Source organism: Prionailurus bengalensis, chromosome A2 (genome assembly GCF_016509475.1).
Source record: "Prionailurus bengalensis isolate Pbe53 chromosome A2, Fcat_Pben_1.1_paternal_pri, whole genome shotgun sequence".
NCBI classification, from domain to species: Eukaryota; Metazoa; Chordata; class Mammalia; order Carnivora; family Felidae; genus Prionailurus; species Prionailurus bengalensis.
The window spans coordinates 18,290,971-18,312,304 of record NC_057348.1 but is presented as its reverse complement, the minus strand read 5'-3'; the positions used below and the strand labels follow the sequence as shown (position 1 = coordinate 18,312,304).

General features: G+C 40.5%; 1 protein-coding gene across 4 annotated transcripts in view; it reads right to left on the bottom strand.

The window, feature by feature from the left end:
- Nucleotides 1-21,023, bottom strand: part of ARIH2 (ariadne RBR E3 ubiquitin protein ligase 2) — a 49,964-nt gene extending 28,941 nt beyond the window's left edge. Inside the window, exons 1-3 of one of the 4 annotated variants that reach the window (XM_043590363.1) lie at nucleotides 20,444-21,023; nucleotides 17,625-17,686; nucleotides 15,376-15,720 (exon numbers count right to left, since the gene is read on the bottom strand). In XM_043590363.1, the coding sequence (XP_043446298.1) occupies nucleotides 15,376-15,624 (249 nt within the window). In that variant the 5' untranslated portion in view covers nucleotides 15,625-15,720; nucleotides 17,625-17,686; nucleotides 20,444-21,023. Of the gene's footprint in view, nucleotides 1-1,392; nucleotides 1,439-15,375; nucleotides 15,721-17,624; nucleotides 17,687-20,044; nucleotides 20,321-20,443 lie in introns of those variants that run through there. The other 3 variants (XM_043590364.1, XM_043590362.1, XM_043590366.1) reach the window with 3 other exon arrangements.
- Nucleotides 21,024-21,334: the final 311 nt, after the last annotated feature.

Sequence of the window (21,334 nt, the reverse complement as noted above, 5' to 3'; positions counted from 1 at the left end):
AAAACTGTGGGATTGCCCTCTGTTGTCATTTACCCTAACCACTGCTCTGCACTGCCAATCCAATCTTGCTTGGTTTTGCATTCCATTTACAATCCTCAAACCCTCAAGTGGTTTCCATATCTTTATTCCAGAAAACCCTTAGCTACATGCATGCCAGAAAGGACTTTACTGCTGGTCATCAATATATCCCAAAGGTTGCAGACAAAAACCTTCTGTCATCTTCTATAATCTATGTTTGGGACAGACGCTTAAAAGATATTTCCCTGATACAGGTCCTCAAAACATGTCCAGTAGTTACCACTTGTGCATAGATTATCTAAAGGAGTAGACAGCTGCTGGGAGTCAAGTTCTCCTTTCTGTTTCTTATAAACAATATAGTAAATGTGCTACACAATTCTATCCCTATTTCATAAGGAGGACTTGGGGGGTAGGGAGTGGGAACCAGTGGGAAATCCAGAATTTGGGCAATGATGCTAAGATTTTCTCACAGAGATGTAATAAAGTGTACAAGAATGCTTTAGCCTTTGTTGCCATCAAGGAGGTCCTCACTGGTTAACAGTAGTACACAAGTCCACAACCTCTGCATTTCAGTAGATATTCTGGAGACACTTTCTTCCATGTTCTAAGGGCTTCAGAGACTAGAGAAATGAAATAGTGTAAACATCAAACTCAGTTAGAGTGGATAACACCTTGATAAAACCTCTGAATCTCATGGCCTCCAACCCACTCATTACAAGGAGACAGCAGCAGGATTTCAAGACCTTAGATAAGGCAACAGCAGCAGCAATTTGGTTATCGGCTTATACTTCAGCAATTCTGACTTGCTGCCCCACCCTGTATTTCAAATTTACTGCTGTATATTTTCTCCGTTAGGTCCCTACGCAGAAAGCTGACTGTGGCAAAATGATTTTTTATATCACAGGTCCCTGAGCCTACCTCTTCTTAATCTCCTGACCACAAAGAACTTAAAATACCAGAGCTACTGAAGGAAATGGTAAGTACATACAACATTCTAGACCCTTTCTAACACAGCCAACATCCATCTTTGGGGAAAATGTTTTAAGACTTTCAGGAAATTTAACAGTTACTACTTGACATCCCAGAGCACTTGGATCGTATACGTTTATTATTCAAAAATAATGCATAAGATATGTTAATTTATATAAGGATCAAGGCACATAGTGAATAGCCTCTGCTCGTGACAACAGTTCTCCAAGGAAACCCACGAACATGGTCAGTTGCTTCTTCCTCTTTTTAGTCTCCTACAGTTGATTCAAGCTGTCCAGCCCTCAGGGACGAGTTAATAACACAGCTCGCAAACAGATTTTTTTCCCCCAGAAAAAAGAAATCCAGCAGCCCACCAAAACTGTCACCATCCCTTCCCACACTTACCAGTGCCATAGGGAGGATGCAGCTGATGGCAGTGAGCATCAACGGCCTGAAAAAATACAGGTGGTAGTTTCAATTTTTATTTAGAATTCTTACTTGCCAACTGCCTGAAATTTTTTAAGGCTACACGAATGGGTCTCCATGCCTCAGCCTGTGTTAAGCCACTTCGTAGTCCAATCACATTTGTTAACAAACACTAGTGGTCATTCACTAAACAGCAGAGATGAAGGAAAGGAGTGAATTGTGGGTGAGCTTCTGGGCCAGGATAGAAAGGGACATGATAAAGGAAAGCTAGCCTAAGGAGATCAAGATGGATGAATTCAGGTCTTGGAGGGTGGGGGGTGAGGCGAGAAGGTACTAAAGGAGTAAGAGGAAGAAACAAGGTTAAAGCACAGAGACAAAGGAGTAGGTGAACATCGGCCTACTAGAATGGGACAAAATCAGCAGCAGTGGTGGTGGCAGTGGGGTCCCAGCTACCTTAGGCGAGGCTCACCCCTACAATCAAATTTAAGTGGGTGGGCCTTCATTCTCCCAGACTTCACATCTACATATTCTCAGCTTCTAGAAGGTCAGCTCTCTGGCACCTGATCATAACTTGGCTTCCTTTCACTTTTTCTTTACAGGTCTCCACGGAGGGAGGGCACACTTGTAACTGAGGCACCCACATTATTCATGCTTTAAAAATCTGATTAAATGTGAAGATTTCTCTCCAGTCTAATCTTAACTCAGTGCTGTCTCTGATCATTAAAATACCAAAAAACCCAACAACCTCCCCAAATAAAGTTATTTACACAAAACACAATAAAGCAAAAATATGAAAAGTCATCATCCTTGACCATAAGGATACTTTTTTATTATGAAAAATTTCAAGCATCTACAAAGTGAAGAATATGATGAGACCCATGCATCCATCACCCAGCTCCAACATCAACTCATGGCCAGGTCCACTCTATCTGTACCTCATCTATCCCCCACCAGCTACATTATCATGGAGTAAACCCAGCCAGACTATCTTTTAGGGTGTGCATTTTAATAGAAAACCTCTGGGAAGTACTTAGTACAAAAGGCTGTGTTTTCTAGAATTCTGTGTTTTCCAGGGGGTTCCATATAAGCAGGATGATCACCATTTTTACAAACCAAGGTCGTATCCAGTAACCAAAGCCAAAAAAAAAAAAAAAAGGCAGACGGGAGCTGACATCCAACGAATTGCACATAGTAGGATTAAAATCCAAACCTTTTACCATGTTTCTGCAGCCAAAGCCCATCTTATCCAAAAATGATTTCAAATAATGCTCTTCCTCTTGTAGCTACTGCTACTGTGAGGAGGCAAGTAAGAGGTAATACCAAATACTATCTGGGCAGTACCATTCAGATCCCCCCTCTTCTCTACAGGATACCTCAGAGGCTAGCATATCTTACTGACAAAGCCACAAAGTCCAAGAGCATATTTCAAAGACAGAGCTACAGATTGCTGGCCTTAGCTATGCTCAAAACATATAATGCTATTTTTATAACCCTTCTGTTTATATAAAACTCCATCAAGGAGTGCCTGGGTGGCTCAGTCTGTTAAGTGTCTGACTCTTGAATTCGGCTCAGGTCATGATCCCAGGGTCGTGGAAACTGCCATGTCAGGCTCCATGCAGTGTGCGAAGCCTGCTTAAGATTCTCTTTCTGCTCCTCCCCCATGCTTGCAGCCATACATGCTCTCTCTAGAAAGAAAAAAAGGAAAGAAGAAAGGAAGAAAGAACAACTCTGCCAGAAAGGAAGCTCCTTGAGGGCAGGGATTTATAACAATTTCCTTCTCTGCCATACCCAAGAACCTGGAACAATAGCAGTGCCAGTACTAGGTCCTACATGCTAACGCTTCCTTCTGTCACCTCATACCCACATTCTCCTCCAGAAGCCAGAGAGGCACCAAGAGCTTTCAAGCCTTCATGGGCTTGAAAGAGGCAGGGAAAGGCCAAATATAGCTCCTCTGAGGAAGGTTAAAAACAAACAAACAAACAAAATGTAAGAGGTCTTCTGAGAGTTGCAGAGGGTTCTGAAAGGCAGAGAGGCTCACAGGAGGTTTGAGGAGGCAAAAATCAAACATATGGGTTAGGGAGAGGGGCAACAGGAAGGAGTTCAGATTGGAGTCTGGAGAAGCTACTTTAAATTTTTCAAAAGACCAAGATAATCAAAGTGGAACTTTTAGTGGATATACCAGAAAATATGAAACAAAAGTAGAAAAGGATTTATTTATATCTCCTCTCTCACCACTTTAAAAAAAGAGGTGGCAGAAACTAAAGGCAAAGAGATCTTAAAATTATTTTATGGTAGAGGTCAAACTATTTTTTCCCCATCTTTCAGCATCTGTCTAAAAGTTAAAACAACAGAAGACACTCAGAAAACACTTGTTTATTGGGAATCAACAAATTCTTAACCTACCCCAATCACCAATGAACAATGAACAAAATAAATCAAATGGTTCATAAAGAGCACTTTGATGAAAAGGATCAATACCCACCACCCCATCCTTCCCCAGCCTCCCAGTCTTCCAATACAGGAGAAATCTCTACCATTTCTTCTGGTTGTCACCAACCTCTCTAAGTGTGCCCACAATTCTCTAGCAGATTTAGTTTACTTATACCACTCCCTACCTTCCCCTTCCAAACCCCAACCTTTTTATATTTATATTACTATCAGTTCTATCAGTTACCTTTGTTAACTTTAAAATATTGTTTACAGGACCCGAATTGCATTTTCTTGTTTGTGCTTCCAATGTCACTGTTCTTGGGCCAAAGAAGGATATCCATACATTAGGCACAAATACATTATCTTTATTCAATCACCACCATTTACTTATACTTGTGCCATATATGTGTTTGCTTTATATTTGGCTTATAATTTTTTGCATGTAGTTTCTCGGCTTTGCATAGGGATTCTAGTTCCCTTGTCCCTTGTAAAGAGCCCTATGGTCTCTTTACCATATTCCAACTATCTTCCAGCTTTTTCATTTTATCTATTGCTTGAAATCTACCCATTCCTATTCTCGAATAAATTTTTCTTGGATCCCACCAAAACTGTTCAGATTTGGGCTGACTGCTTTCCAGGGTTGTTGTATAAGTAACATGAAAATTTTCATTGGACAACTAGGTTTCTAGTTCAACCATTTCTTGAATTCTTTACTTTCCTCTTTTGATTTTCATCTGCAAGTAACCGCTTCAGAAAAGGTACAAGGAAAGGAAATTTTGGGAGTCCTTGCACTTCTGAAAACAAGCTTATTTTGCAATGACAGAACTCTAGGTTCAAAACGATTTTCCCTCAGGACTTGGAAGGAAGACTGCTGTTCCACTGTCTTCTGGTTGTCACTGTTGTTGATGACATATCTAATTCCCATTTTTTTCAGAAGACCCAGTGTATCTTCACGGAAACTTTCAGGTTTTCTATCTATTCTTTTCTGAAACTTCATAGTGACAATTGTAGCAGGTGGGCCTTTATCCTTCTGGGCAAAGGGTAGACCCTTTCAATAGGCTCCTCTCTGTAGATTCTGGATATTTTCTTCTTATACTTTGAAATATCCCTTCTTTTAATTTTTTGTCCTCATTTCCCAGAAATTCTGGTAGATGATAGATCTCTGGATTGATCCTCCATGTCTCTTTTTTTCTGCATACAATTTTTGCCTGTATTTGGGCTTTATATTGAGATTTTTCTCTTGATTTTATCTTCTGATCTACGGAATATATTTTAACTTGGCAAACCCATAATTCATCTCCACAAGCTTTTTTATTTCGACAGTTTCTTCCAGATGGCATCTCTGATTGTTTCATGGATGCCACATCTTCTTGAATATCCTGGAGAATACTAAATAGTGCACTTTTATAAACAAGCAAAATCATCTAGTGGTCTGCTTCACCTAAGGTCAATTTTCCTGTTTCTCTTCTATTTTGCATGTTTTCCTCAAATGTCTGGTGATCCTTGGTTAGCTATTCACGGTAAAAAATGAAAGGTTGCCAGAAAAAGGAATGAAGTCGTGATACATGCTACAACTTGGATGAACCTCTAAAACATCATGCTAAGTGAAAGCAACCAGACACAAAAGGTCACATATTGCATGATCCCATTTATATGACACATACAGAATAGGTCAATCCACAGAAACAAAAAGCAGATTAGTGGTTGCTGAGGGCTGGGGGGAGCAGAAAAGAACTACTTAATGGATACCAAGTTTCCTTCTGGGTAAGGAAAATGTTTCAGAAGTAGAGATTATGGTTGCACACTGTGAATGTACTAAAAGTCACTGAATTTGAATTTGAATGGTTAATTTTAGGGGTACCTGGGTGGTTCAGTTAAGCTTCTGACTCTTGATTTCAGCTCAGACCACATCTGAGTTTGTGAGTTCAAGCCCCACTCTGTTAGTGCGGAACCTGCTTGGGATTCTCTCTCTCCCCCTCTCTGCCCCTCCTCCACTCATGTTTTCTTAAAATTAAAATAAAATAACATAAGATAAAATGAAATGAAATATAAAATGATTAATTTTATATGAATATTAAATTTAAAAAGGGGGGTGGTCAGGAAAGCAAATCCTAATTCTGTGTACACAGACAGAATGTGTCAACTGACAGGCTTTTCTTTAAGGGTGCTTAATCAGAGGCAGCTAATACACAAGACTCAAGAACCTCCAAACTGACCAATAAGGTCATCCAACCTCACACTCTAAGGGCCCTATTTCTCCCCAGGTTATTCTATTTCTTAAAAATAGGCAGATTATTTTGTCCTGAAACCAAGTGGGGGCAGGGCTGACTGTCCTACACAGAAACTTTTAATTAATTAATCCCCTCATTCCCAGCTCACTTATCTCTTCCAGCCTTTGTCAGTCAAATGAGAGCCCACAGTCTCTTCAAAGATCTGCTGGACAAATTGGCTCCTGTGTGCAATGTCCCCACATACCACCCCTCAACCTGTTCTGTTATGAGTTTATAACTCATAACAAATGCCTTTGTTATGCATTTTGCATAACAAAATGCCTTTACTTTCATTTTCCTGATATTTCAAAAGAGAAAACCACCCCTAAATTTACATCATGCTCTTCATAATCCTTCTCCCTTCCCCCCCAACTCTATAGGCAACCACTGATTTACTTTCCTTCACAATGAGTTTGCATTTTCTAAAACTTTATATGATCAGAATCATAAAATATTTACTCTTTTTACCCCCTGGGTTTCCCTCATGCAGCATACTTTTTTGGGATTTATCAATGATGAACCATTCACTCTTTTTATACCACGGAGAAGAAGTATGTTGTTCTATGGGAATGCCACTATTTGTTCATTCATCTGTTTGTGGATATTTGAGTTGTTTCCAGTTTTTGGCTACTGCACATAAAACTGCTACAGACATTTGAATACCAAACAAACAAAAACAAACGGAGGGGGTACAAAGGTATGTGAGGGCAGTGAGCCATCTTGCAGCAGAAGCCAATGTTAAAACACTGGCAAAAAAGATGACACAGTCTACGTCATAAAATTGAAAACTTTTAAAACATTCACATTGTTTTTATGATTGCAGATATTATTAGTCATTTTTGTAGCTACTCATTATCAACATGGAGATAAGAACACACTTTTATCTTGATAACTGATGGCATAAGAAGTACGTTTAGACATCAAAAATATTACAGGTAACCTATCCAACTTGCCAGTATAGTTGGGTGTCTTTACCCTACTCCCACTCCAGTTATGAAATCAGTACACTCTGAACACTGGACACATCCTTTCAGCAGCCAAAGAAAGGACACAACTCTTTCCTCATCACTTCAATAACCTGAATTGTTTCACAATTTTTTTGTACTTCCACATGAATTCTCCACATCAATATAATATGTAATACCTCACTTTGTGTCTGAAGATTCTGTTTTATTATACCTGCATGAAGTTCAGGCTTTTGAATCAGAATTGACAGAACTAATTCCGAGATGCACTCCAAGCTGGGAACCATACATCTACTAGGTATATATGATCTCTGCTTAGAATTCACCTGGCTTCATGGAAGTCCTCTAACAAGCATGCCTTCTTCTATCTACCAATGGGAGCACACAGAAGTAGAGCTTTGGGGTTAAATCCTCAACTTTTGCATTTATTGACCTGCTTAGACAGTCAGATCAACAACAAGCAACTCTCAAAGAATTTAAGCCCTGGCTTACAATTTCTAATCACCATAAGTACATAGCAAGAAACGTGCACACAGTAGTAGAGAGACAGGATATCCAACTCTGCCTGGGGATCAAGGAGGGCTTCGTGGGAGAAGGGAGTCAAGGGTAAATTCTCAGCTTCCAGCTTGGTGGATGGTGGTATCATCAATTAAGACAGAGAATCCAGGAAGCTAAGTTTGATGGCATTAAAGTTATTTCTTGTAAAAGAAGGCAAGGCTATCTACCAACTCTGGAAAATGATGGTGAGAGCCTAAAATAACGGACAAAAGAAATGAGAGTGAGTAGAGCGTGTACCAGGAAAGAAACTGCTAGTGAAAAAGAGCAACTTTCCCAGATAGAGACCACTCTTTGTTCATGATTATAAGAACAGCTCTGTTCTCTTAAAATCTCCAAACCAACTTTTGTTCATCCTCCCTGTATTTTTCTCTATTTATGGTTGATAACTTGTGGTTTTCACAGTAAAACCATTTCATGTGTATACAGGTTTGTGACAGTTCAAAGAAAAGGGAACAAAACATAAGCTTCAAATCTGACAATTCATGTCAATTTGAGTAATCAAGCCACAGGGCAGACACATTTTAGGAAGAGCAAGATGAAAAGCTTCCTGTATCTCACTCTGTACCTTTCTCAAATCTTTCCTATAGGTCTTCCCTCTTTTGGACAGAGAAATCTAATCATTCAAATTTTTCCTAGAGCAGTAGGGGCAAAGACAAAATTTTTAAAGCTGGCGGGGGGCTGGGGTGGGACAAAGCACAAGGAGATACCCCAATTATAAGAACCCTAAATCAACTGAGCACTTCATTAAGTAGTGCTGTCAATGCAGGCCCAAGACCAAACACTGCAGTCAAACAGAAAGGTAGGAATAACAGGCTATATTCCCCTACATTCTTTTCCTGGTCCCATTCAAAATTCATTTTGTGTTATTTTTACTTTTCTTATCAGTGGGCTCCTGGAGAAGAGAACCAGAGGTTCTGGATGAAGGCAAAAGAATCCAAAGTACATGATCTAACTACCACACGCATACTCAGAGGCATCATCAGCAATATGTCACCCAGAACCTTCCACAATGTGGCTTTTACCCTATGACTCAAAACACACAATCCTAAGAATATGTTCTGAGGAACCATAGCAAATATGTGAAAGTAACATTCCCATTTTTCTGCGCTTGCCCTGCCTCTACCATGACATCTGTTTGAACATTCATGTTCGAATATTCACGTGCCAGGCACTTTATGTGCACTATCTCATTTAATACTGTGAAGGAGGTATTATCATTATTTTACAGATGAGAAAACTGAAGCTTAAAGATGTTGAGGAACTTACCCAAGGTCACATTATATTAAATGGCAGAAAAGGGAACAGAGCCCAACCATCTGACCACCAGCCCAGGCTCTTGCCAAGGCCCAAGAGACACAAAGGCCACATTCACAAAAATGTTCACAGCAGTATAACCAGTTCACAAGAATGGTCACACATATAAGTATTCACCTAAATGCCCATCAGGAAAAGTCTGAGCAAATTATGGCTCAATATGATGGTGTGATATTTACCCGTTAAAAGTAATTTATGAGGATGAAGTAAAAACAAGGGGAAATACTTAAAATACAGGCATACCTCATTTTATTGTCCTTCGCAGATACTGCATTTTTTACAAATTGAAGGTTTGTGGCAACCATGGGTCAGGCAAGTCTGTCGGCACCATTTTTCCAACAGTATTTGCTCACTTCGTGTCTCTGTGTCACTTTTTGGTAACTCTTGCAGTATTTTAAACTTTTTCATTATTATTATATTTGTTATGGTGATCTGTGATTACAACTTGCTGAAAACTCAGGTAATAGCATTTTTTAGCCATAAAATACTTAATCAAGGTTTTTACATTGTTTTATAGACATAATGCTATTGCACTTTATAGTACAGTGTACACATAACTTTTATATGCGCTGGGAAACCACAAAACTCATTTGACTTGCTTTGTTGTGGTGTTTGCTTTATTGCAGCAGTCTGGAACCAAACCTGCAATATCTGAGGCATGCCTGTATACAAGAAAAGAGCAGAAGAATATCATTCCAGTGCCTGGCAGATAGTAAGTGCTCAATAAATATTGGTTGAATGAATGAACTGAAAGCACAGTAATATTACACACGAATACGGACAAGGTCTGAAGGATACTAAGCACGGAAGAAAACTTTTATTATAGGTTAATGGAATTACGAAGGATATTTTTTCTTAAATACTGTAGTAACACCTCAACAATATAAGGTTAAATATAAATAAATAAATAGTTCAGGATTAGAACACAAGTGTGGTGTTAAAATCACCCCTTGATTACACATGGTTCCTATGACAGTGTGAAAGCACAAGAAAAAGACTAGAATGAAAGCTGGCCTTGAATCTGATTAAAGGCTTCTCTTCTGGAAGACGGTGAACCTGCTGTATGTGGTGCCAGGTGCACAGTGAGGACACAAAGTCAATGACGACAATAACCTTTCTAAACTGGCAAGACAGGGACAATTGTAGCACTAGTTGTCTTAGGCAATTCTCAATGTCATTCTGGACATTTCTCATCACCCTTTTAAAATAAATTTATACATCAGTAAAACACACATCAGACTTCCACACTAAAGCATCATGAAGTATGTCAACACGCCCACTAATAACCAATTATTTGAAACACAGAAATTGAATCTAGATTCTATTGAGATGCAGGCATGCAAAGAAACCTGACATCAGGTCATAAAAATAGAAATCAGACGGCTGCTCAGCACACACTCAGTGTTACCAAGCCCAGCTTGAGGATACTTTCCCCTGAGAAGTAATAAAAAAACAATTACCATTAACTAATATGTAAATAAAAATAAAATGGTCCAAAATCCAGCTATATCGGGATATTAAAAAGTTGGTTAGGTAAAATGAAAGTCTTTTTTTAGATATACAAAAACTTGATGCCACTTAAGAGAAAGGTTAAATATAAGGTATTTTGTGTTAAGAACATCAACTGCTCATGTTACAAGTGAGAAATGCGTAGAAACCAGGTTGTTTTGAACACGAGACTATAAAGACTTCTGCACTTGGGAGTCAGAAGCCCTGAAAACCAATTATGATTCATCCACAAAAGGGAAAAATGATCCAGAAGAATCATAAGAGATTTTCCAGCCACATTTTGCTGAATATCTAACACCAGATTTTAAAACAAATTCAAGAGTGGCAGAATAAAGATTTCTACATAACATTTTCCCACCTCCACTGCAGTTAATACAGCAATTCATAAAGCAAGAACTGTAGTAAAAACACTCACAACCAGCCTATTTCTCCAATCCTATCCGGGGAACGAACACCAGGCTTAAGAAGTAAATAGTGCAGTCCAGCACTGAAGAAGTTTAAAAATTCTGTTCCTTTCCTCCAAATAGTAAAGACACCTCAGGCTGCATTTATGATCCTCCATGTGTTATTCTCTTTTACCTATAGTTCTTAGTCTCCCACTCTAGCACAGAAGGTAACTTTTCCACCCAATTCATTGACCCATGGAGCTTGGACTTGTGTTACCTGCACTGCCCTTCTACTCCACTTTCAAGGTTCTCCAGTCACAAGTTCAGACAGCTCATTGTTGCTCCATAGACTAGATCTAGCCCAAAGTGACTATTTCTTCTCCCTTCTTATGCAATTGGGTGGGGTCTTGAACAACATAACAACACTTGTCTCCCGCCCACACCCCTAATGTGCTACTGAGAGAAGGAGCGCACCATGCAGGAGATTCCCCTGGCCCATCACCAATGAAAGCCAGCCTAGACTGTCTGGGGTTCTCCCATGGCTGAGCTCCTTCCTGAGCAGCCAACAGCAAATCCCTCAGGATTTTCACAGAACAGTACTAACAGGATTCACTGAATGACAAAATTCCTCTTGGCTAACTAGTGCACATTTTGCAATAAAAATGTCTGTTACTACTAGAAAAGACCTCTCTCATCTATAACAATAACAATCAAATAATCTTTGTGTGAGTTTCATATAAAAACAAATACAGTGTTTTAAAAAGTTAACTGTTTTCCTTAAAGACTCATACCTACGTAACTGACTACAAATATTTGTCAAAGATTTTTCCTCTCCTACAACATAGTACCTCACCTGGCAATCATCTAATCTCTAATGACTACAGTTGACACTTGAACATGGGCTTGAACTGGGCAAAACCACTTACATGCAAATTTTTTACACTACAGTACTATAAATGTCTTTTCCCTATGATTTTCTTAGTAACATTCTCTTTTCTCTAGCTTACTTTATTGTAAGAATACAGTACACAATACACATAACATACAAAACATGTGTCAATTGACTGTTTATGTCATTGGTAAGGCTTCCAGTCAACAGTAAACTATTAGTATTAAGATTGGGGGAGTCAAAGTTATATATATATCGATTTTTGGCAGTGTGGGGGTTGGCATCCCTAATCCCTATATTGTTCAAGGGTCAACTGTATTCTATCTGTAAGATGACAGCTCATTCTAAAAACAATGCTTCTAGTTTTGTTATTATTTGAACACCAGTAGCTGCCCTCCCCACCCCCCCCCATAACAGATAAGCTTTTTCTCTGTTGTCTATCCTTAGCCCTTAATCTGATTTCCTGGGAAGTTTCCTTTCTCAATTAATGATCTTACTCATGGATCTGTCTCACAACACATATAGGAAGTTACCCTGACACCAGGGGCCCTTATGACACCAAAAGCCCAGACTGGAATTTTAATATTTAAGAGAGGTCAAATCTCAAAAGGCAATAATAAAGTTACTTTTATGCTGAAGAATGGCTCATCCATTGGCAACTAACAATACACAACAAAGTAAAATAAACACAAGTATCAGTGAAAAAGTCAAGCCAGTCCTCAAACTTAGCTTTCATTCATAGACAACTGTTCATATGGCAGAGTTTTAAACCACATACGTGTCATATTTTCTACTAGTCAAACACCTAAATCAATAAAATAATTAAGTATCTCAATATGTCATGGAGTTGTGCAAACACCATGATCAATGGGGAACACCAGCAGTGATTTGGATGATCACCACTGAGCTCCACTCTCTGATACACATGCAACAGGGGAGCTAGAACAGCCAAAGCAGCAATAAACACCATTCTGTAAACGCAGCACTTAAATTATCCCCTCCTGCCTCATGATATATTATATAGAAAAATAAAATATCACAAAAATAAAAACATTAGTTTTTAGCCAGTCTGAAAAAGAAAGATTGTGTGTGATTTCCTCTTTACTCTTAATTTAGCTGTTTTTGCCTAGCCTCTTTGGTCAAATTCCCAAACTACTTAAAACACCACTAAGTCCCTTTATATGTAGCCAAACCACCAAAAGAACCCAGACCCTTGCTGCCCAGCCCCAGAAAGAAAATGGGTTATTAACATGCTCCTCAGTGAGGTCTAGGGAGGGAGGAAAAAAAATCTATCTTCTACCGAGATCTAAATTTTCATGGGCTATTTTCTTCTTTGCCCCATTTTCTCTTTAACCCTTTCCTTGTGTTTCAACATTCTTCCATCTTTTTTTACTACTTCATCTCTACACCAAGTACTTTTTGCTTCTTCGTTTCATGATCTTTAACTTTGTTTTCCTTAAAGACTCATACCTACATAATCGACTACAAATATTTGTCAGAGATTTTTCCTCTCCTATAATACCTTACCTGGCAATCTAATCTCTAATGACTATAGTTGACACTTGAACAACATGGCCATATGCCTTTTCATGACAACAGAGAAGGATGTACAGTAGAGGGACTAGGGAATCTAGCTCATACCAACAGCATCAGCTATTGTCATCAACAGTTGACAAAACCCACAGTATCCAAGAAATCACAGTATCCAAGAAATTATTCAACACCTACTATGGATGAAACACTGAGACAGGAATGATGGGGAAGAAAAGGAATAAAGCAGTTTCTGCCCTCTAAGAAGTGACAATCTAGTTGGAGAGATCATGCAAAAATATGCAAAAAGGTTAAACAACATAAAGCAGTCAGAAGACTGCAGTATGTGCTCTAATATACATGGGTTGTGATGTTTGGGCCCTGAGACCAAAGGAGAGTACAACCACTATGTTGTAGGGGTCTCAAGAAGGCTTGCTCAGGAAAAGTATAAGCTAGACTGAAGGACCTCTGAGGGTATAAAAAGTGAAGAAGGAAAGGGAGGGCTTTCTATGGGAGGAAGACTTTCCAGGGGGCTGACCCTGTATCAGCTTAATAAGAAGAAAGAATGTAAAATGGTAAATGTTACATGTATTTTACCACAATTCAAAAAAAAAAGGAGGACACGTGCCTGGGTCCCTCACCTCTCTCCAAAAGGGTAGGAAAATCAGCACAGATTGCTTGACAAACAGAATTCTTATGCATAGATGGAATATCCTGATGAACTTAGTCAATTGATAATCTCCAGCACATAGCCACACACCTGATGACACCTTTTCTATTTAAATGCCAACACTGTGTATAACCTAACAATATGGTTAAAGAAACGAGTTGATCAGATAGAGAGGTGTGCATTGTGAGGAAGAGACCTGATACTTCTTTTTCTACCAGGGAAATGTCCTCTGGAAACAGAGGTCCCAGCAGCTTTGCTAAAGTTATGGTGTAGAAATCCCAAATCCAGATGTTCCAATGGGTCTCCATTCTTCAGAGCTTTCTGCTGAGCACAAGAATTCTCCAATCCTTCCAAAAGTGAGTCACAAAAAAAGTTTTAGGTTTCAACTTCCAACTAGCTGGTAATAAAGCCCTGACTATCTAAATCCAAGATATTAGTTAGCCTTTGCTGACTACCTGGAAAAAAAAAAAAAAATCCCTAAACTAGTAGATAAAGCAGCTTTTACAAAAATAACACAGCAAATCTTAGTTACTTCCATTTAAATACCAACAAGACAATTATTTGGTTGAAATCATGCCAATGTGTCCTTGACCTTCAATTTGAGCAGAAAACAAGATCCATATAACAGTTTCTGAAGGAAGGTCAGTGAAAACAATGAAATAAGAGAAATGTCCCCACTTTCACATAATGGCCAACATTAGAGGAGAAAGAAAACATGTTGGGAAATTGTCTAAATGACATAAAGATATTCATAGCACACAGTGTTCTATGTGAGTGTACTATGTACTAGTCTAATATTACATAGCACAAAATGTGCATGGTAAGAACAATAACTGGCCTGGGGCGCAAGATTGAAAAGCATGCTAGTTTAAGTGTTAAAAATAAGATTCTTGCTGGAATAACCAACTCTTTAAATTTTCCATATAAAACCCCAAAATCAGTGAAACACAAGCTAAAATTTCTTTCAACATTAGACATTAGTTTATGATATAACGGAGCTCAATTAGCACAGAGGCACTAATTATTCAGGGCATACCCTGGGTACCTCTCAAGACATTTGCCAGTCATTCATACATGGTCATGTAGAGGATGACAATCCTGAGGCTAATCATATCTTACCTCATAAAGTTTCATAAAACTCACTTTCTGAAACCAGTGTTAATCTATGCAATTCCGCTTCAATGTACTTCCAGTCTATCCCGAATCTACCCCACCCTTCCTTTTTAATTCTTAGTAATTTGGGAATTTGAGGACCTTAGATACACATATATTAGAAAACAAAGTGAAGCATCAAATGTGTCCAACTAATGCAGCATACACCTACATTTGGTTTCACTACAGGGCCATTCATTTGATCAATACAGAGGAGACATCAGTTAGCAACAGCTCATATTTAGATTTAACTGGGGGCATTACACCTGGAATTGACAATACTGCTCACCTTTAGGACAGAGGCTAAGCTGGTCATGTGCTCATTGAGGGCACCCTCGGACTCCTTGTAGGTCAAGCAGGTGAACTGGTACTCCTCAGGATCAAAGGCATCGGCTCCCTGCTGCTCAACATCACTGGCTACTCCCACGTAATAGTCCTCTATGTCCCCAGGGTCTTCATCTTCTTCTTCTTCCTCACAATTTGGGTCATAGTCCTCTTCATTGCTGTCAGACCCCTGGCTATTCATGTCCACAGACATCTTAGCATCCAGCCAAGTTGCAGATCAGGAAAGCAGTTTTTTTCCCCTCCCCCCAAACTTTACCACTTTCTCAAATGCATTAGTGTTTTTTGTCTTCTAAGGAAGGAAAAGAAAAAAAATAAGTGTTACTTTCACTATAAGTTATAACAGTAACCATTCAAAAATCAAAATGTCATAGGCTGGCCCTACCCCCCATTATGGCCTATTCCAACTCTGGTCTCATACAGGAAACTTCACCATCATCTCCCTGCCCAAGCTTATCGAAGGGAAACTCTTTCCTTGAAGGGCAGAAGCAGCTAATGATGGTAACTTCACAAGAAGGGCCTCACATGGAAAAGTAAATAAGGAAGGCCATCTGCTCCATGTCAAGGGGTCAAATTCCCATGGTTTTATCCTTCTTGTGGGAGTCCTTAAGAAAGAGGCACTGGGCGCCTAGATGGCTCAGTCAGTTGGGCATCTGACTCTTGATTTCAGCTCAGATCATGATCTCATGGTTTGTGAGATCAAGCCCCACACTGAGCTCTGCGCTGACAGCGAGGAGCCTGCTTGGGATTCCCTCTCTCCCTCGCTCTCTCTCAAAATAAACAAACTTAAAAAAAAAAAAAAAGGCACATCTCCACAGGTGAAGCAACCTAAAGGCTGAACTACCAAAGTTTAAAATCTCTTTGCTAATTACACCCCACTAAGCGGTGACACATAAGTACACAAATGACATAGTTTCTTCCCTCTGTAATGTCTAGGAAAAAATACCACTGTTCCACAGACATTGCTCTCAGATATCTGAAAAACAGGTGCATAGTTAGTTAAGAAAAAATAAAAGGCACAAAGCTCTTCAACATCCTCCTCTAGTCTGCAGAGTTAACTGATTTTTCAGTTTTAAAGGATTCTACTGATCCTTTCTTTTTTTTTTTTTTTTAAGTAATCTCTACACCCAGTGTGGGGCATGAACTCACAACCCCGAGATCAAGAGTCGCATGCTCCACTGACTAAGCCAGCGAGGCACCCCTCTACTGACTCTTTTTTTTTTTTTTTTAACGTTTATTTATTTTTGAGACAGAGAGAGACAGAGCATGAACAGGGAAGGATCAGAGAGAGAGGGAGACACAGAATCTGAAACAGGCTCCAGGCTCTGAGCGGTCAGCACAGAGCCCGACGCGGGGCTCGAACTCACGGACTGTGAGATCATGACCCGAGCCCAAGTCGGACACTTAACCGACTGAGCCACCCAGGCGCCCCTCTACTGATTCTTTAAAAGGGGTACTTTGAGGCAAAGAAATTGATCCAATAGTGAAGGAAAACTACAAATTGAAGGAAAACTACGCATATCCTGCCTTGACCGAATGAAGGGTAGGAAAAACCAAAATCTATTTAAGATGAAGAAAAAGAGTTCAAATGGAACAAGTTATTAAAAAAAAACCTCAGAGGTCAAAATGTTACTCAATTACAAATGAAAAGAGAATACTAGTTGAGAAAGCAAAACAATCACAAGTCCTAACTTCACCTCAGAGAAGATTTTGGTAAAAACCCATTAACTTTTCTGCATAAGTACCGTTCCAAGTGATCATCTGCAAGAAACAGTATTAAACAGTGATTTAAATCTAAAAACTAATAGGATTTTAAAATGCAAGAGCATCTGGATTGAATGGTATGTAAATAACTTCCATAACCAAATCTGGATTAAATGCAAAAGTATATATGAAGTCTATCTGACCATAAATAAGACAAAGATAAAAATTAAAACACATTAAAATGAACGTGTACTGACTCTGTAACCAGTCTAAAGGACTACAGAGCCACCTTTTAATGATATTATAAAAATAGCAGGGAATTGAAGTTTGACATGCTAACCATAAATGCCCAGTTTTTTAAAATCACATTAATAAAAGGGAATTTGCAGTTTGACTTCTAACAAACTGTTTGGTATAGAATGACCTAATTACAAATAAACTATGGTACTTTTCCTTTAGAAAAAAAAAAGTTAATCTTTAAATTAAAAATACCTGTAATTCTTGAAGATCTTTCAAGATGTCACCCCAAATATTCTATGTCATATAACTTCCATCTAAAATGAAAAGACACAACTCTATTTAAATTTTTTAAGTTGGCACCCTGGTTTTGCAAATTTATTATTTTTTTTTAAAGCAAAGACATTTAAAAGGATATGCAGCAAGAGACCAGAGTAACTATGAAATTATTTTCTTGTAAGTCCCACAGAAACCTGTATGTCATTATACTGAAAAGAGTTACATGGCCTTCTAAAAAAGAAAGTATTCAAAGTAAACAGCTGATAATAATTTAACCTGGAGTACCGGCGATGTAAATAGATACCCAATCCCTCTCCTCAGTTTGGAAACCCACCACCTTGCTCCTATGGTTCAGATTTCCTAAATTACTAGCACAATTTCAATCCTAAAGGTTACACAGAAGTTAGCAAACTGCAACTGGCTTAAAATGAGACTTAGTATAAAGTCACTTCCATGGTGATAATCTAATACAGAATATCGCCAATATTTCAGACCTCCCTTTACTCATGAAAAAGTTATTGTGAAATAAAGTGTCCCCAATAGGATGTCAAGTAGGCTATATTAACATCCATTTACTGCCTCTCTTCTGACATGCTCAAAGGCCATCCGACCTTCTCAGATACAGATCTCACTATCCAAAACTAAGTACTATTACGTGCTTACTCAATAAGAAATCTTATGTCTATTTCTTTATCCTTTAGGATTTCCTAGAAAACCAGAATTTATAACTTCAAAAAAATACTTCTAACACAGGTAAATATAAACTAAATGAAAATTAAAGTCCAATGATTATGTAAAATTATTTCTAAAATAGAAAACTGGGGCACCTGGGTGGCTCAGTCGGTTAAGTGCTGACTTGGGCTCAGATCATGGTCTCATGGTTCATGAGTTTGAGCCCGGTAAGGCTCTGTGCTGACAGCTCGGGGCTTGGAGCCTGTGTCAGGTTCTGTATCTCCCTCTCTCTCTGCCCCCCCCCCCCCCCCCGACTTGTGCTCTGCCTGTCTCTCAAAAATTAATAAACATTAAAAAAAATTTTTTTAATAGAGAACTGATTTTTTAAATATCTTTTAACCTGTATTTTTATGCAAGATACTGCTTCTTGGGCGAATAAACTCTATAAATATTGTTCCCATCTACAAAATTTCACTACCAATATTAGTTCTCATTTAATGACAGCCAATTTCAGGTTTGACTCATTCTCATTAAATCTTCACAATCCTACAAGGTGACTATCATCCACTTCTTACAAATGAGGAAGCTACAGTTCAAAAAAGTTAAGTAACTTGTCCAGATCACACTGCTGCAACCAGTATTACCCAGAGACAATACTTCCACAAGATTCATGACCTATGAGGATTCATAAATCTCCATCACCCTCCCAGAAAACCTAATACTATCTACCTGCAGAATCAAAACAAAAGGCCATGTTTTCCACTTTCTCTGGATTTCTCCCCAGGATTGGAGCTTAGAGGTTTGCCCATAGGCTTCTCACCAACTAAATACTCAAGAAGCAGAGTAAACTTTCAGACTCCCCTCCAAAAAAGAGCCATTTCATACTTAGTAGGTGTTCTAGGTTTAGATTTAAACACTTAATCTTTTCAAAGTTAAATATCCCTAATTCTACTTAAAAGAGTGCTGACATTGCTCAAAGGGTCCAGAATGTTATTGTCTTATTAACAGAACTGATGACAACGCTTTAACTTCCTTTAGATGTTAGCTATTATCCCTACACCCTAGACAGAGGAGTAATAGAAATTACTTCTCCTCCAGAGCCAAAGTCACGTGTTCAAAAGACGTGACACCCTCCCTGGGCTAAAGGACCCAAACTGAAGACTTCTCTCTCAGTTTAAAGTTGACAAGAACAAAACACTTTTTGGCGAGTCCGACGATGTTTACTCCAGACATAATATTTGGCTCTGAATGGTCATTTACTAAGGTTACATCTCCAAAGAAAACTACTTAGCACTTTTAAAATATGAACCAGCAACTTAGTTTCAAAACTCCACACTACACCATCCTAAGATGGTTGGCACTAGCCCCATGTGGTTATTAAAATTTAACTTAAAAATTAAATAAAACCTAAAAGTTGGGTTTTCAGTAGCACCAGCCACAAGTCAAATGCTCAACAGCCACGTGTGGCTAGGGACTATCCTACTTAGCAGCAGAAGTATAGAATATGTCCATTGTGGCAGAAAGTTCTACGGGACAGAGCAACAATCAGTACAGAGGTGAAGTCATTCGAAAACACGGCTGCCTCTCCCGCGGCTAGCACAGCAGCTTCCGGCGAGACGGCAACTCAGCTCTTGGGCCGAATGTCGGTACCGAGGCGCCGGGACAGCCTCGAGGACACGGAGCCCACGCGCCAGTGGACCCTTCGCAGGCGGGCGTTAACTAACCGTGCGAATGGCACTGCGAAGGCTCCGAAAGATGACTGGAGTTGGAAGCCCCAGAGGCGGCGCGTTTCCCCGGCGCGCCCGGTAGGGAGGGCCCAGATGCGCCGGCGCCAGTCGGTCAGAGGCGCTGGCCTCCGACCTCTCCACCAGCTGAGAAGACGGCGGGAGGAGAAAAAACTGAGAGACGCCAGGCGCCCGCCCGCCCCGGCCGTAGCCTTCAGCCGCCCCTCCGCGGGCGGCGCTGGGAGCTGAGACGGTGAACCGACGGCCGGGGGGCACGGGGCCCTCGCGGACGGCGACGAAGGCGGAGCCCCGGCCGGGCCAGGGAGGCGCGCGAGGAGCCCACCCCCCCTCCCCGGCGCGCCGGGGTAAACAAGGCCGCGACCTGCGCCGCACACTTACCGGGAGCCGCAGCCCGCGGCCGCTGAGCCCGGGCAGGCCAGACCGGGTCTGGCCAGGCCAGACGGATCGGACACTGTAGCAGAAGCGACAGCGGAGGCGACGGGCCGACGCCGGTCAAGGCCCGCGCTCCTTCCTCCCGCGGAGCAGTCTCCGCAGCCCCGGAAGTGCTCAGTACGGTTGCGTCACTTCCGGCCCGGGGTCGACCCGCGGTCGCTGAGGTCGCGACTGGCGCTGGGTATTAGCGTCCCTTGGCTGAGCGCTTCGCTACACCCCGGCACTCAGATCCCGAGTGTGAGCGGGGTACGGCCGGCTCAGAAGGCTGAGGGAGGCCTCGGGGGAGAGGGGTCGGCTTATTGGAGAGTGGTCAAGGCATCTCTTCCGGCTTTCACCAGCGCCGCCTGCCAGGATATTTAACCAGCGTTTTTCTGATGGACTCCTCGCTTCACTGTTTGTATTCGAGTGTAGCGCACAGAAGACATAATGACGTCCGTGGAGTGGATAAAGGACTGTTGTTTCCCGGCCCCTATCTGGTGGAAAGAGAACTGGGCCTTCGGGTCAGCGCGCTGGGACGGCAATTTCTGCCTACACTCTCAGGCTGCCGCCTGGTGGCCCCCGAGCCGCAGAGACCATCCGGGCTCGGCTTTTCCTTTTTACTCTTTCGCCCAGTTCTCCAGCTTCCCATTCACCGTACAAGAGTGAATAGAAATTTTGTTTCTTAAATTCCACATTGCCTTGCTGCACGGTTTCTTCAAACAGTATAGGAAGTATGTGCTATCTTGTCTCCCCGTAACTTCTAGGACCTGTTGCCAAGTATTGTGGGTAGATAGAGCCACTGAGGCTCATTCAAGTTGCTGCTGGACAAGTGGAAATGCGGGTGTGAAGCGGGTGATG